This window comes from Antechinus flavipes, chromosome 3 (genome assembly GCF_016432865.1).
Source record: "Antechinus flavipes isolate AdamAnt ecotype Samford, QLD, Australia chromosome 3, AdamAnt_v2, whole genome shotgun sequence".
Taxonomy (NCBI): Eukaryota; Metazoa; Chordata; class Mammalia; order Dasyuromorphia; family Dasyuridae; genus Antechinus; species Antechinus flavipes.
Window position 1 is genome coordinate 178,757,582 of NC_067400.1, and position 16,142 is coordinate 178,773,723.

The 16,142-nt window shown below is 34.8% G+C and overlaps 2 protein-coding genes across 5 annotated transcripts in view; one reads left to right on the forward strand and one right to left on the reverse strand.

The window, feature by feature from the left end:
* The window catches only part of FHL2 (four and a half LIM domains 2), a 101,437-nt gene extending 94,943 nt beyond the window's left edge, over positions 1 to 6,494 (forward strand). For all 4 annotated transcript variants that reach the window (XM_051984315.1, XM_051984316.1, XM_051984314.1 and 1 more), the window contains exons 5-6: positions 843 to 1,029; positions 5,707 to 6,494. In XM_051984315.1, the coding sequence (XP_051840275.1) occupies positions 843 to 1,029; positions 5,707 to 5,858 (339 nt within the window). In that variant the 3' untranslated portion in view covers positions 5,859 to 6,494. The remainder of the gene's footprint in view (positions 1 to 842; positions 1,030 to 5,706) is intronic.
* The window catches only part of C3H2orf49 (chromosome 3 C2orf49 homolog), a 42,225-nt gene that overhangs the window by 11,615 nt on the left and 14,468 nt on the right, over positions 1 to 16,142 (reverse strand). The gene's annotated exons all lie outside the window — the stretch shown is intronic.

Below are 16,142 nucleotides of genomic sequence, written 5' to 3' on the forward strand. Positions count from 1 at the left end.
TGTGGTATATGAATGTTATGGAATATTATTGTTCTGTAAGAAATGACCAGCAGGATGAATACAGAGAGGACTGGCGAGACTTACATGAACTGATGCTAAGTGAAATGAGCAGAACCAGGAGATCATTATACATTTCGACAACGATATTGTATGAGGACATATTTTGATGGAAGTGGATTTCTTTGACAAAGAGACCTGAGTTTCAATTGATAAATGACGGACAAAAGCAGCTACACCCAAAGAAAGAACACTGGGAAACGAATGTGAACTATCTGCATTTTTGTTTTTCTTTCCGGGTTATTTATACCTTCTGAATCCAATTCTCCCTATGCAACAAGAGAACTGTTCGGTTCTGCAAACATATATTGTATCTAGGATATACTGCAACATATCCAACATATAAAGGACTGCTTGCCATCTAGGGGAGGGGGTGGAGGGAGGGAGGGAAAAAAAAATCGGAACAGAAATGAATGTCAATATAAAGTAATTATTAAATAAAGATAAAAAAAGGTATGTAAATTGATTATATTTCCAGACTACAGAATGCTGCAACATGTTTCCCTAGAAATACTTCAATTGCCCTTTCAAAGCTAAAAAACAAAAACAAAAATCCCCCAGAATTAAAAGGAAAATAAAATTGTGTGATGAGGCTACAAGAAGAAAAGGTGAGTTCTGTGAAGCAATCCATTAGGGAAATTTCCAAAAATTAACTTATGCTTGTGTTGAAAGAATCCTGAAAAGAACTAAACATCGACAGCTGAAAAAGTTCGTTATTGTGATCAATTGTCAGGCAATTATCTTTAAGAAGTTGACCCTATAAAAATCTTCATTTTTCATATTAGGCTATTACTACCGGGGGAGTCACTTATAGAGAACAGCCTTGGCATAAAGAATGCTTTGTTTGCACTGAATGCAAGAAGCAGCTGTCTGGACAACGTTTCACTTCCCGGGATGAGGATGCCTACTGCCTCAACTGCTTCTGTAATTTATATGCCAAGAAGTGTGCTGGATGCACCAACCCCATCAGTGGTAGGTATTTGCTTTGAATTAAGTAGAAAATGTCTATAAATCTGAGGAGGGTCAGTTTATACATGTGTTGGCTTAAAATTTTAAAGTATAACATTTTATAAAATTAATCTGATTTTATTCACTGCCTGAATTTTATTCACCATAGACTAGGGTTCCTTGGACCCTTTGTGTAGTCTGGAACAAGCCTAACACTACCATGGTTTATAACTGGAAGAAATGTTTCAGCTAGAAATAGATGAAAATAAGGAAGTGATTTTTTTTTCTCATCTAGGTTCTTGAATCCCTTAAAATCTATCCCAAGTTAAAAACCCCTGCCATAGGCTAATATTCTGGGAAAAACTGTTTTAATCTCTTTGACTTATCTATCCCTTTCCACAGATTGCTAGTCAACTTTAGCTTGTCTAGTCACTTCTAATCTGTTAATTCTTTTGTCTTGGAGTTGACTTAATCCAACTTCAAGTTGGATTATTTCCTGCACTGCTGTTTATTAACATATGACAAGCACATGAGATAAAAGAAAGCAGGTGATTCTAGACTTGGCAGCTTTACCCCATTGGAACTCCTGTTCAAGGTCAAGTTGACTTTTTTAATTATAAGGTGTAGTTGATACAGAGCTGGTGAGAAAGAAATGGGTTCATATTTCCCTCTCTGATATATATTGAGGATATGACCCTTCTTAGTTCCTCAGGAAACTCTGAATTGCAGAGTAGGCATCCTTCTGAAGGTAGATGGGCTGTAGATCCCAGGTCCAGGTCAAAAAAAAGGAAAAACCAATAGCTCTTTGAGGACAGACAATGAAATTTTGTTTTTATTTTTTAATTCAAACCAGTGTGCACTAGTGACTAAAAAAATATTAAATTGGTTGACTAAACATACAAAGGATCAAATGAGCAACATGGCATAACATAATCAAAGTGAGAAAAATTGTTGTTCATTTATTTCAGTTAGGTCCAATTCTCTGTGATCTCACTGGGGTTTTCTTGGCAAAGAGAGTGGTTTACCATTTCTTTCTCCAGTTCATTTTATAGGTGAAGAACTGAGGCAAACAGAGTTATGTGATTTGCCCAGGGTCACATGTTATCTGAGGCCTGATTTGAATTAGAAGATGAAATCTTCCTAACTTTAGGCCCAGCACTCTATCCATTGTGCCAATTAGCTGCCCTAATTAGAAAAGTCCAAGTTTACAATCTTGTCTCTAAAACTTAGACCCTTGTGTGAACATAAGCCAAACATTTAATTTCTATGAGCTTCAGTTTCTTCATCTATAAAATAAAGATAATAATATTCATAGTACCTACCTGAATGGTCTGTTGTGAAGTTTAAAAGAATGTCTGGAAAGAGCTGGACAAATTTTAAAGCATTACATTTGTAGATTATTAAAATCTTTTAGATTGTAAGCTCCTTGAGGACAAGGAATATCTTTTGCCATCTATCTATCTATCTATCTTACAAACATTTCATGATATTGGACAATAAAATATTGACTTCACTACCTCATCTTCATTTCTATTGTAGGAATAATAATATAGTACTTGGAAGGTTTGTAACAATAAGAATGAAGTCTTCTCGGGGCAGCTAGGTGGCGCAGTGGATACAGCACCAACTCTGAAGTCAGGAGGACCTGAGTTCAAATTTGAACACTTCCTAGCTGGGTGATCCTGTGCAAGTTACTTAACCCCACTTGCTTCAGGAAAAAAAAAAAAAAAAAGAATGAAGTCTTCTCCAGATAAAAACTAGGAAATTTCATGAAGAGGGAAATTAATTCCAGACTCCTTGCATCCCTTAAGTCTCCTTTGCTATATATTCTTTTATTATCAGACTTAGTATGACTGACAGTGGGGTTTCTGGGCTTTTTTATTGGGATGGAAGCTGTATTCTCTCTTCTCAGAGTTTGCCCACTGACTCCAATCTATGGAGCATAGTGAATAATGACTTCTCCATGACTTCAGTTCAATAAAGTGTTAAAAACTGGGATAGATTTGAACTCAAAGATTCTCTGGGGCCTCAATTTCCTTAAAATGAGGAAACTGAAAAAGGAATAAATGAGATTCATTTGCTCTTTCTTCTATTCTTCCATGGTGGGAAGAATGGCTATCAAAGAGAAACCAAAGTCAAAAAGTACTTTGTTTGGCACCTATCTAATGCATTTATTGTAGGATATTGTATATTATATGTTTATGTCTTATTCTCAATTTCATGAGGACAGGAAAAATTGCATATTATCCAAATTCTGTATTTCTTTCAGTCAACAACAATTAACCTAGTTATATTTATTAATTTAGTTACAGCCTCAGTATCTACGGATTACACACAAAGTAGATACATAATGCTTTTTTTCATTGAATTGAACTCTTAATTTAAGTTTTGCATAACTCAAGGGATGGTTAAATGATTTCAAAACCATTCATATCTATGATAAGTTTGATAACTTCCAGGTACCTTATAGTGATGGTGTTTATATGGACTTGATTTTTCAGGATAGCTTCAGTTTCAAGGAAAGAAGGGATACACCTAATGAATTTAATAAAATTTGAAAAAATAATTCTTTGACCATGTATTCTTGGTTTCGAATATATGGTGAATATGTGGTCACTCATTTTCATAAAATTCAAAAATTAACAAAATTACTAAGTATTTTGGTTATTGAGTCTTTGTTGGTTATTTATTACAACTCAGTCTAGTTCCTCTTGAGAGATGCCATTCATGAGGGTAGAGAAGATATATGTGGAAATGACAGTGATCTTTAATTTTTAAAATTAATTTTTAATGATATCTTTTTTTATATCATCATATTTTCTCCAATATCCTCGTATGAGCCCTTTCATATAACAATTAGTATTTTTAAAGATTAAAGAAAAAGGAAATGAAAAAAATCAGTACAACTGATCAATACTTTGAAAAAGTCAAAAAACAAATGCAATGTGTGATACCTGTGGACTTCCTATCTCCTCAAAGGGGAAGCTTGGGATAATCCTCTCATATCTCTTTTTTTGAACCATGCTTTGTATAATTTTACAACATTTACTTTTGATTTGTGTGTGTGTGTAGTTGTTCTTTCCAGGTATATTGTTTTTAATTTTACAACATTTACTTTTGATTTTTTTGTGTGTGTAGTTGTTCTTTTAGTCATTGTCTATATTATTTTGACTCTGCTTAACTTTGCATAAGTTCATGTGAAAAGTAATACAAAAAAAAAAGATTTCAATTATTTAAAACCCATTATTAAAGAGTTGTAGAATTCGGATTAATATGCTCTAATATAGTAGACTAGAAATAATCAATGGTCTGAATTCACCATAAGCAGCTGATAGTAATTTACAAAAACATATACATAAGTATGTATGTACACATATATGTACATACCAATTAAGTAGAACAGTAGATAGAGTGCTGGGCCTGGAATCAGTAAAACTTAGCTATGTCAGCCTGGGCAAGTCACTTAATCTTAGTTGCCTGTTTTCTCATATGTAAAATGGCAAACCAGCCATATATTTGCCTGGAAAAGCCTAAATGGGATCATGAAGAGTTGGAAATGACTAAACAACAATCAGAATTTGTGTGTGTGTGTGTGTGTGTGTGTGTGTGTGTATGTCTCATTTTAAGATATACAAAGAACTTTACATACATTATCTCATTTGATCCACATAACAACTCTTGAAGGTAAGTGTTAATATTATTACCATTTTACAAATAGGGAAGGGCCATCCGGTTGTTTTGACCTACATATTACCATTGGACTTTGGACTCTGGAGGGAGAGAATAAGGCTGTTAACTTTACCCAGTTCTGCCTTACTTAAACCCAGTTCTCTTGCAAGTCGAGAAAGACATCAGTCTCTTGATGTCACTGGTCTTTTTCGAGAATGAAGGACAAGCAACAAATAGGGAAACTGAAGCAGAGAGCATATAACTAACTTGCTCAGGGTCCCATAGCTACTTGTTATTTGGAGCAGAATTTGAACTTGAGTCTTCCTCACTACAGGCCCAGTTACTCAGCACTAAGTATTTTATGAACCACAGACATTCTTCAATAGTGGATTTTTTTTCCTGAACGTAAATATTATAAGGACATTTTGCTTTAAACTACAACCATTTTTCCCCATAAGGAATCCACATATAAAAGCACAGAAATTATGTCCATTTGGAATTATAGCAAACTAATTTTTTCCAGACGGCAGAATTTCAGAACTAAATGTGTTTTTGTGGAGTACCTTTGTCCCCCATCTTTCTCTCCTTTTCAGTTTTTTTTTTTTTTCTGTGTTGTCTTCCTGCCTTAGAAATGTGAGCTCTATGGCAGGAACATTCTTTCTTCTATATTTGTATTCTCAATGCTAAGCACACAGAAAGGGCTTAATAAAAATTTGTTGACTAAATTACTGAATTTAATGTACTTCTTAATACTCTCCCAAGTATACTATTTTTTCTAATGGAGTAATGTTTTTCCATCACAATCAGTTAATTCCCTCAAAGATCTTTGTGGGAAAGAGACAAATATTTGAGGGAAAGAGACAAATAGAAAAGACCAAGCAGTCAAGCTTAGAGGGACTCCATTTCCTTTGAGCAAAAACTAACCTCAGCTATAGGCCATGGATGAACATTTCTTCTACTTCACTCATCTCAGTTCAAGTCCCTAAGTCAATATGTCTTTACTCCATCTGATGCAAATTTTCCTTTCACCAGGACTTGGAGGAACAAAGTATATCTCTTTTGAAGAACGCCAGTGGCATAATGACTGCTTCAACTGCAAGAAGTGTTCTCTGTCCTTAGTTGGACGTGGTTTCCTCACTGAGAGGGATGATATCCTCTGTCCAGAATGTGGAAAAGATATTTGAAGCTCAAAGCAAGGGGAAAACTATGCTTGCCAAATACATGCATACATACATATATATTTTTTTCTGAAATATGCCTATGTTGTGTACTAGCTTTAATCATCCACATGCAGACTTTGAGGTTTTGCAGTGGGTTTCATATCAATAAAACTTCCCCCACCCCCACCCCGGATTGGACAAATTCAGAGGAAACAGCAAATACTTTTTCTTCAAGTTATAGCAGGGGGAATGGTTCTGAATTTCTCTAACTGAGGCAGGTCCAAGAGTTGATAGCTAATTGATCAATATGAGCTAATTTTCTTACTTTGATTGAATGATGCAAACAGATAGTATGATCTGTGCAGGATTTGAAAATCTTTCTAAAATACACGGCGAATGTTCTGGTAAGGATGCTGTGCATGGACTGTGTAACCACATGCAATACAAGGTGTAGAGCAAATTCTTGTGGCTTAGAATGTGTTATATGTCAGAACAAAACTTTGTGCCACACACAGTGTGAAATTATGATTAATCACTGAAGGCAGAAGTGTTATGACACCTCCTGTGTTGCATAACTAGGTGATTGATTGTATCAGTGTTAACTGAAGTTGCATCATGTCTTATCTTTTTCAAAATAATAAAAACTATGTCATCCAACAACCTCAAATTTCCCTTCTGTGTTTCTCCCTCAAAATATATTTTGCTTAAAATTTATAGCTTTGTAAAATCAACAGACATTTATTTTATTTTATATTTTCCCCCAGTTGCATTCAAAACACATTTTTTACAAAGATTTTTGAGTTCTAGGTTCTCTCCCTTGTCCCCATCCACAATTAAGAAACCACATGTGAAGTTATGCAAAACATTTCCATAAAAGTCAAGTTGTGAAAGAAAACATTTATCTCCCATCCTAATTAAAATAAATACCCTCAAGAAAAATTAAGTTAAAAAGAGATAGAAAAAGAGAAAATGCTTCAATCTGTATTCAGATACCTTTTCTGGGTATAGATAGAACTTTTCATCATAAATCTTTCAGAGTAGTAGTGGATTATTGAACTATTAACAGGCTTTAAGTGCTAAATTATGCTAACACATACTGAGCAAAATCCTGGGACCACAAGGGAAGAAAAAAACAATCCTTGCCCTCAGAATTCATATCCTAATGAGATGAGTGACAACATGCAAATAACTATGTACATAAAAGATACATACTGATTAAACTGAAGGTACTAACATTAAGTGGGAAAAACTTGTAGAACGTGGGGAAATATTTGGGTGAAAGCAAATGACAATGATACGTGGTTATTAAAGCTTAGGTAATTGGGAGGATGTTGTTACCTTCAATTGTAAAAAAGAAGCTCACAAGGGGGGGAGGGTTTATTAGAAGAAATGTGTTCACTTTTGGATATCTGGAGTTTAAGATCAATATAGGACATCTAATTCTATTACCTGGATGACTGAAAAGGACTAAGCAACCAATGACTGAAGAGCCAAAGAGGCTTATAGGAGATAACAGGGTCCTAAAATCTTTGAAAGAAAGTATTAAGAAATAGTGATGGTATCATAGGCTTTACAGAAACTAAGAAGTTTGAAGTCTGAAAAAAGGATATAGATTTAGAGAGAGCAGTCTCAATTGAATAATGAGGACAGAAGCCAGGCTGCAACAACATTAGAAAAGAGAGAAAGATGACAAAAAGTGGAAGCACCTTTTCTAGATAGCTTTCCTAAGAATTTGAACTATAAAGAGGAGAGATATCGTGTTTTTCTACATGGTGTAGCCAGGAAGATTATTAGTGAAAGAATTGTGATGAAGGAGAGGGAATCTGCTAGACAATCTCCAACAAGATGAAATGGACAAGAGGAAATCAAGGTATAAGTAGACGGGTTAGTGGTGGCAAGGACATTAAACAAGTAAAAGAAGAGAGAGTGAGGGAAGAAATGTGAATGACATGCTACAATCACATAATGTCTGAGATGAACAAGCTCAAAGCCACAGTTAATTGGAGCTAATGATAAAGAGACCAGGATCATAGATTTACTCTTTGCTTGAATGTTGTTTCATGCTCAAAGATTACAGCCCTAGCATAGAGTTGCCATTATAGACTTAGCATAAAGTTGCTAAATATTCCTGTGTGTGTATATTGGCTCCAATTTTCCCCCATAGATATACCTTTATCTCATGAAAGATAAAATTTTAAATTGCTTAAAAGTTCAATAGAAATACCACAAACTCACATATAAGCCCAAACTATTTATGATATCAAATGTATTTAATATTAATTTTAATGATTAATATTATTAATTTATTAATATCATTGTGTTACATCACTTATCTTAAGAGAACCCAATTAAAGAAAATATCATGGAAAGGATACTTGGATATCACTATTTCAATCATGTTCCCAGGCACCCAGAATCACAATTAAGGAGTCATTTTCAACTATTATTCACTTACCTTACATATCCACTTCATTGCCAAATCTTATCATTTCTATCTTCATAACAGCTTTCACATCTGAACTATTCTCTCCATTTACTCATCTCTCAGCAACTGAGAAAGTATGTCAGGCAAAATGAATTTTGGAATTAACTATGCCTCCCCCACAAAAAAAAAAAAAAGTTTCAATCAGCACTTTTGAGTCTACCACTTGTCTGGATGTAAAAAGCATATGGTTCCTCTGAAACCATAGTTGGTTTCATTGTATTAATGAGAGTTCCTAAGTCTTTCAAAGCTGTTTGTCTTTACCATATTGTTATTGATAAATTATTTTCTGGTTTTGCTCACCTCATTTTGCATGTATGTTTATACAGGGTATTTCTAAAGGCACCTTCTTATAGTATAGTAACATTCTATCATAAACATATACTAAATAACTTATTCAGTCATTCCTTAATTGATGGGCATCCATCCCTTCAATTTCCAAATGGGTCCTTTTCCTCTTTCTTTGATCTTTTTTGGAGCATGGATCTAATAGTCGCTGCTGGGTTAAAGGATATGCACAATTTAATAGCTTTTACGGCATAATTCCAAATTGCTCCCTCAGAAAGGTTAGATCAGTTCACAATTCCACCAACAATGCAATAATGTACTTGTTTTCCCATAGTCCCTCTAACATTTGCCATTTTTCTTTTTGTAACTTTGCCAATCAATGGATATAAACTGATATCTCAGGATTATTTTAATTTGTACTTCTCTAATTATTAGTGATTTAGATGATTTTTTTTTTTTTGTATATAGCTATAGACAGCTTGGATTTCTGTTTCTGAAAACTTCTTTTTCATATCCCTATTTCATACCTTCTAATTGGTATTCTTACCTTAAAGCCTCTTTCTGCTCCCAATCTATCTTCCACTCAGCTCCTAAAGTCGTCTTTCTAAAGTGTAGGCATGATACATCATTTCCTTTATCAGTGAGCTCTAATCAGGCCCTATCACCTATAGAACTAAATAAAAATTCCTCTGGCATTTAAAGCTCTTCACACCATATGTCCTTTCTACATTTCTAGTCTTCTTACATCGTACTTCTCCTCTTCATGTATTCTATGTGCCAGTTATATTGGCTTCCTTGGTTCTCAAACAGAATACTCCATCTACTACTTCTGCATCTTTGCACTAGCTGTCCCCATACAAACATCCTATGCCAGGAATGTTCTGCCCTCTATCTTTTAGTTGCTCTGAATTTTTTCCAAGCTCTGCTCAAATCAAATCTCTTCTAAAGAAGGCCTTTTTGGGTCTCTCTAGCTAGTGTTCTTCCCACCCCTTCATATTTTTAAGAATGTTTGTACCTAGTTATTCCTTGAGAAAATTCTTGTGTTTTTGCCTTTCTTTGTATCCTGAAAGCTTGGCCCAGTATCTGATGTATAATAAACATTTAATAAATACTTGTTGACTGAGTTAGAGGACTCAAGTTCTGCTATCAGCATTGCTACTAACTAGCCACATGATATTGGGCAACTTGCTTAATATCTATGAGATTCCATTTTTCTGGTATGTAAAACAAAATGAGCTAAACTGTTAAGGTCCCTTCCAGTTCTAAAATTCTAATAGTATGATAACTCTATAATGTCTTTTTAAAAAAGCAGCCGTCACTTAAAATTCTATTCAATGTCAAAAACAAGACAGTTTTCATCATATCCTTGAACTAAGGTTATAATCTATCATTCTGTCACATCTTATGTCATGCAATCACAACTAGATTTGGAAGAAAATTTAGAGACCTTTCAATCCACTCATTTTTACAGGTAAGCAAACAAGTTCAGAAAGGTTACAAAATTGACAATTATAAACTTGAAAAATTAAACAGGATGATACAAGTGGTGTGACATGATAGAAAGAGATTTGGGGTCAGACCTGAATTCAGATCCCAACTTTGCTTCTTATCTCTTATGTGGTTGAGTTATAATATCCTGTTTAGCTTCCCAAGTTTCTCATTTCTTCTGGATTTAAAAACACACAAACACAGAAAATAGAAAACTATACATTTAGATCTCACTATCTTGTACTATACAGAGTAGCAGGTGATTTTACAAAAACAAAAAAAACTTATTTTAAAGCCCTACATAAAAGGCAACCCCTTTATCATTTAATTTTTAATAACATTTTATTTTTCTCCAGTTACATGTAAAGACAATTTTTAACATTCATTTTTATAATTTGAGTTCTAAATTTTCTCTCTCCTTCCTTCACAAGGCCCCTTCCTTGAGACAGTAAGCCATTTAATATAGATTATAGATGTTCACTCATGTAGCATTTAATTTTAAAAAATGTATAAAGTGCTTACTATTTATAAAATACTGTGCTAGGTACTGGATATACATAGATAAAAAATTCCCAATCCCAAACTGCAATGAGTTTATAATCTAAGATGAGGAAGAGTATAAAAGTCTAGAAATAACTTATAAAAAACTCTTAATTGATCTTGTTTATTTCATTCCCTTCTTCTTTCCAATCATCATTCACATGACTGTCCAAATAATCTTCCTAATGCACAAGTCTGATGTGGTTCAGTAAATAGATTTCTGACTCTGCAGTCAAAAATTTTGGTTTAAAACCCCACATAATACTATCTGGGTAACTTTGTACAAATAATCTAACCTCCTGGAAACCTCCATTTCCTAATCTATAAAATGCAACACAGGTGTTTCACATGCTGCCCTCAGGTCACCTATACTTCTTTCTAATTCACTCCAATCAGATTTAAATTTATTGGCTTACATTTAACAACAAATACACACATACATACATATACACACATATACACACGTGTATAAAGGACATAATGTTACTATGTCACTATCTAAGTTAATATGTGATCCTCAGTGATCCTTATGTATCATTTTGTGGCCCCTATTTCATTTCTCCCTCATTCACTCGTGACTGACTCTTTGTGATTCTCTAGACCATAGCACCTGGACCAAAGATACTGATGAGGCTTGCCATTTCTTGGTCCATTGGATTAAAGCAAACAGAGATTAAGTGACACAACTAGTTAGTATTTGAGGCCTTCCTGACTCCAGGCCCATCTAGATCTGCCCATGGGCCATATAAGGCTTATAAAATCATTTGATCTGGCCCTGCCAATATAATTGCAGGTGACAAAAACCTCCCACTATTTGAGTTTAATTGATAATTTTGTATGGCCCATAAATGATGCCATAAATATTCACATGACCTTTGGCAGAAAAAAGGTTCCTTATCCCAGTCTACATACTAAAAACCATTAAGCTCTAAATCTTTAATCCTATGATCTTCTTAAGGTACAGGTCTTAACCATGTCATGCCCTTATCAAAAAAACCTTCAATGGCACCTCCAGTGGTCATTAGGAAAAATCCCCACAAACTCTTTGCTATGCTGCCATTTTCCTTTTCTGATCATATTTCCTTTGATTCATATTCATACACTCTACTATCTAGTAAAACTTAACTAGTAGCTTTTCTCCAACTTTCTCTGGCAGTCTCCTCCTCTTGCTCCTCCTCTCCTGAATACTGAAACCCCATTCTCCTAACAGATATCTCTGCATGAGAAGTGGGGAACTTTTTTTCTGCCAAGAATCATTTAGATATTTAGAACACCATTCACAGGCCATACAAAATTATTAACATATAAAACTCAAATAGTAGAAGGTTCTTGTACTTAGCTTTTAGCTTGTTGCCTGCAGTTGCCTCAGCAAATGATTATATGGCCCGTGAACCAGACATTTACCACTCCTATTCCACATAGACCACTATTTCACCCTCCCTATTCCCACACCTCCCAACTTTTTAATTCCTATCTATGAACTGTTTTTTCCTACAGTATATAAGATCCTTAATGGTAGGGACTGAGTAGCACAATGCCTGATAAACTAAATGCTTAATAAGTGTTTTATCTAACTAATTTCCTACAAGCCATTCCTGGAACAAACTTCAATCAATTAATATTTACTAAGCCCTAGGTGCTGCATTGGATTGGAGTTCAAAACCAACCTCAGATAGCCTTACTAGTTGCATCACCCTGGACAAGTCAATTAACCTGGTTTGCCTCAGTTTCCTGAGCTGAAGAAGGAAATAGAGAATCACTTCAGTATCTTTGCCAAGAAAACAACAAATGGGGTAGCAGAGTCAGTCATGACTAAACAAGTGCATACTATGGGCTAGGCACAGTGCTATGTACTAAGAATACATATATAAAGAATAAAACAATTTCTACTCACAAGCTTACTTATGATAATGGAGAGACAAATATATGTGTGTATATATGTACATATACATATATTTATATAAAAATGCATTATAAATACATAAGTTCTATTATATGATTTCCATGTATTCCATGGGATCCACATATATGTATATGTACATAGCAGATGCAATGTATATTAATGCAAGGTTGGGACAGCACTAACAGTTGGGAGAATCAGGAAAATCTCCATGCTGAACTTGATGCATGTGCTACATAGAGTTAAAAAAATGCATTCCAGGGGATGTTCAGGAATAGCTAGTACAAACATATAAAGATAGGAGACAGAATGTTGGGTACAGAATAGAAAGATGGGTTGACTGGAAGGGAAGTAATGTCCCATGAGGTTGGAAATATTTTCTGGTTCAGTCATTTCAGCTGTGTGATTCTGTACCCCAATTTGGGGTTCTCTTGGCAAAGACATTGAAGTAGTTTACCACTTCCTCCTCCAGTTTACAGATAAGGAATTGAGGTAAACAGGGTTAAGTAAACAGGATTACACAGAGAGAAAAGTGTCTGAGACTGGATTTGAACTCGGGAAGATAAGTTTTCTTGACTTAAGACCTAGCACACTATCCACAAAGCTCCTGAAGTAGAAATTGTTTTAAGAATTTATATTTTATTCAAGAGCCAATAGGAAGACATTGGAGTTGGTGAAATCTAGTATCAGAAGATTGAGTGTGCAGTTGCATAGGATGGCCTAGAATGAAGAGAGACTGCTGAAATAATCTAGGGGAGAAGTGATGAAGGTTTGAATTAAAATAGTAGCTGTGAGTGGAGAACATGGTTAAATGACAAGATATGGCAACTAATTCAATATGTGAGGTAAAGAAGGATTCCAGAATAATGCAAGGTTACTACTCTGTAAATTCAAAGGATGGTGGTTGCTTTCAACAGGAACAGAAAAGTTTTAAAGAAGAGATGATTTGAGGGAGAGGGAGAATAGGCAAAATAACATATGCAGTACTAGCATATTGAATTAAAGATGTCTTTGACACATCCAGTTTGAAATGTTCAATAAGCAATTAGTGATTCAGGGCTGAAGTTCAGGGGAGGTAATGGAGAACGGACATATAAATCTGAGAATCATCTGCAAAGAAATAATAGTTAAACCCTCAGGATCCAATGAGGTTACCAAAAGAGTATGAAGAAGAGAAAAAGGTATAGAGTAGATAGAGCCTTGGAGAATATTTACAGGGCATGATGTGGAGGACAGACTGAGTTATAGTATGATCTTTAGGAGAAATTATCATTAAAACCCAGAAAGGAGAGAATATCCTCCTGAAGTAGAGTAGACAATAGGGTCAAATGTAGCAGATGAGTCAAAAAGAATAAATCTGAGAAAAGATTAGCAAGATTTAGCAATTAAGAGATCACTGAGAGGTCTGGAGAAAGCAGTTTCAGATTGCAAAAGGTAGAAAAGAGGAAAAGAGTTGGAGGCAAGTAGAGCAAATGTAGTTGGGTTTTTTTTTTTTCCAATTTAGATGAGAAAGGAAAAGACATAGAATAACTTGAGGAGTAGATAGAGTGAAGATAGAGGGCTTTTTGTAGTTTTTAACATATAACTTTCTTTCCAATTATTAAGCAATTCTTTTCTCTACTTTTCACCTCCTTTCCTATAACTGAATTAAAAAAAAACATATACATTAGACAAATTCCAACACTGCCCATGTCCAAAACTGTTTTGACTCATTCTGAATCTTCAGTCTTCTGGAATGGTGGTTTGTCACTTCAACTACTTCAAAGTTACTTCAAACTGTTGTGAAAATCTTTTCCACAGGCTTGCTTTTTTAACATTTCTCTGAAACCATCAAGTTTGTTGTTTAAGACATGATAATATTCCACTACATTCACATATCATAATTTGCCTAACCATTCCTTAATAGGTAAACCATGCCCTTGATGTCTTTTTCCTATTCTATACATCAGTCAGCTACTAAATACTATAAATTATACCTTCAGAATATCATTCATTACTTTCTCCACTCATACTGTGACCACCTAACCCCATATTATACTTGCTGGGTTACTACAAAGAGCTTCTCTAAATGTATCTGTGCACATCATTGATCTCTAATCATATCAAAGAATATAGTTTGATGATTTTTTTGGGTACAGTTCTAAATTGCTTTCCAGAATGGCTTTACTAGTTTAAACTCCACATTAGTATACCTGTTTTCCCTCAGCTCTTTCATATCTTCTCAAAACTAATTGTTCCTGATCTTGCCCATAGTTTTCCAAAAATTAAATGAGCTGCCTCTAGATGTAATAGCTTCAGTCCTTAAGCAGGATTAGTGGGGAGTTTCTCTAGGGTATGGGTAAGATGAGACAGCTATTGAGTTACCTTCAATCTCAAATTCAATAATTCCCTAAATTCCCTTCTTCCTTCAGGTCCAACTCAGGTGCCATAACATTCACAAAATCTTCTCTACTCTACCAGCATTAGGTAATTTCTGGTTCCTCAAATTATTTATGGCACTTTGTCTGAATCTTTTTGTCCCTACATTGTTGTTGTGCTTTTTCACAGGACATTTTATGCCTATACAACTTCAAACTACAATAGAGAAGGGCAAGAACAGGGTCATTTTCCACCTACATATGTCTGTTGCTTAGCAAAATATCTTTCACATGCTAAGTAGTTAATAAATGTCTGATGTTCCAAGGTCAAAAAGAGCAGTGTGAGAAATTTTAGTGAGAAGGGAACACTTCTAGGGGGGAAAAGGGGGAAAGCGGGGTGGCACACCAGGGAAGCGTTCTTGGAATATGTAACAATTAAATTGGGCTTTAAGAGGATTGGGAACTGATATGAAATGGAAAATAAGTTCAAGGAGAGCAATGAGGAAGAATCCCTTCCAGGTATGGTAATCAGCAAAAACAAAGGCATAGATATGGGAGAGGGTAAGATCAAAATTAGGACATAGTAAATTTTAGCTAAAACGCTAGAAAAATAGATTGGGATGAGATTTTGGAAGGCTAGTGTGAATTACATCCTGTATGCAATGAAAAACTTCAGAAAGCATTTGACAAAGAGAGTAACATGATTATCTTGTGAATATGGAAGATTACTTTGGCAGCAGTATGAAAGACAGATTGTCATGAGGGAGGGCCTGGAGATAGGGAAGAGCTGGAACAATAAACTAGGAAGCATAACATGACTGGTCATAGTGTAAGTAGACAGTAATGAATAATATTTCTAAAGTAAAATTTGTAAGATTTAGTAACTAATTGATGTACCTAGTATTTCAAATGTGGGTGACTCAATGTCATCAACAAGATGAGTGAGGTTGAAGTTCAGCTTTGGGAGGAAAGGAAGAGAAGTTCAGTTTTAGATACATCGAGTTTAAATTGTTTGCAGAACTTCCTAGTGATGTTAAGTAGATAGTTCAAGGACTGAAGACTGCAGGAGTTCACAATAGGCTGGAGAAAAAGGTATAGATTTGGGAGTTATTCTCATACAGTTTCAATTAACTTTAATTTACCATAGTACTTTGTAAGCTTAAAATCCACTATGAATTGTTGTTTCACAATTTACATAGACTTGAAATCTGCTGTCATTCGCTGCCCAGATTTTAAGGCTATATAGTAGATTA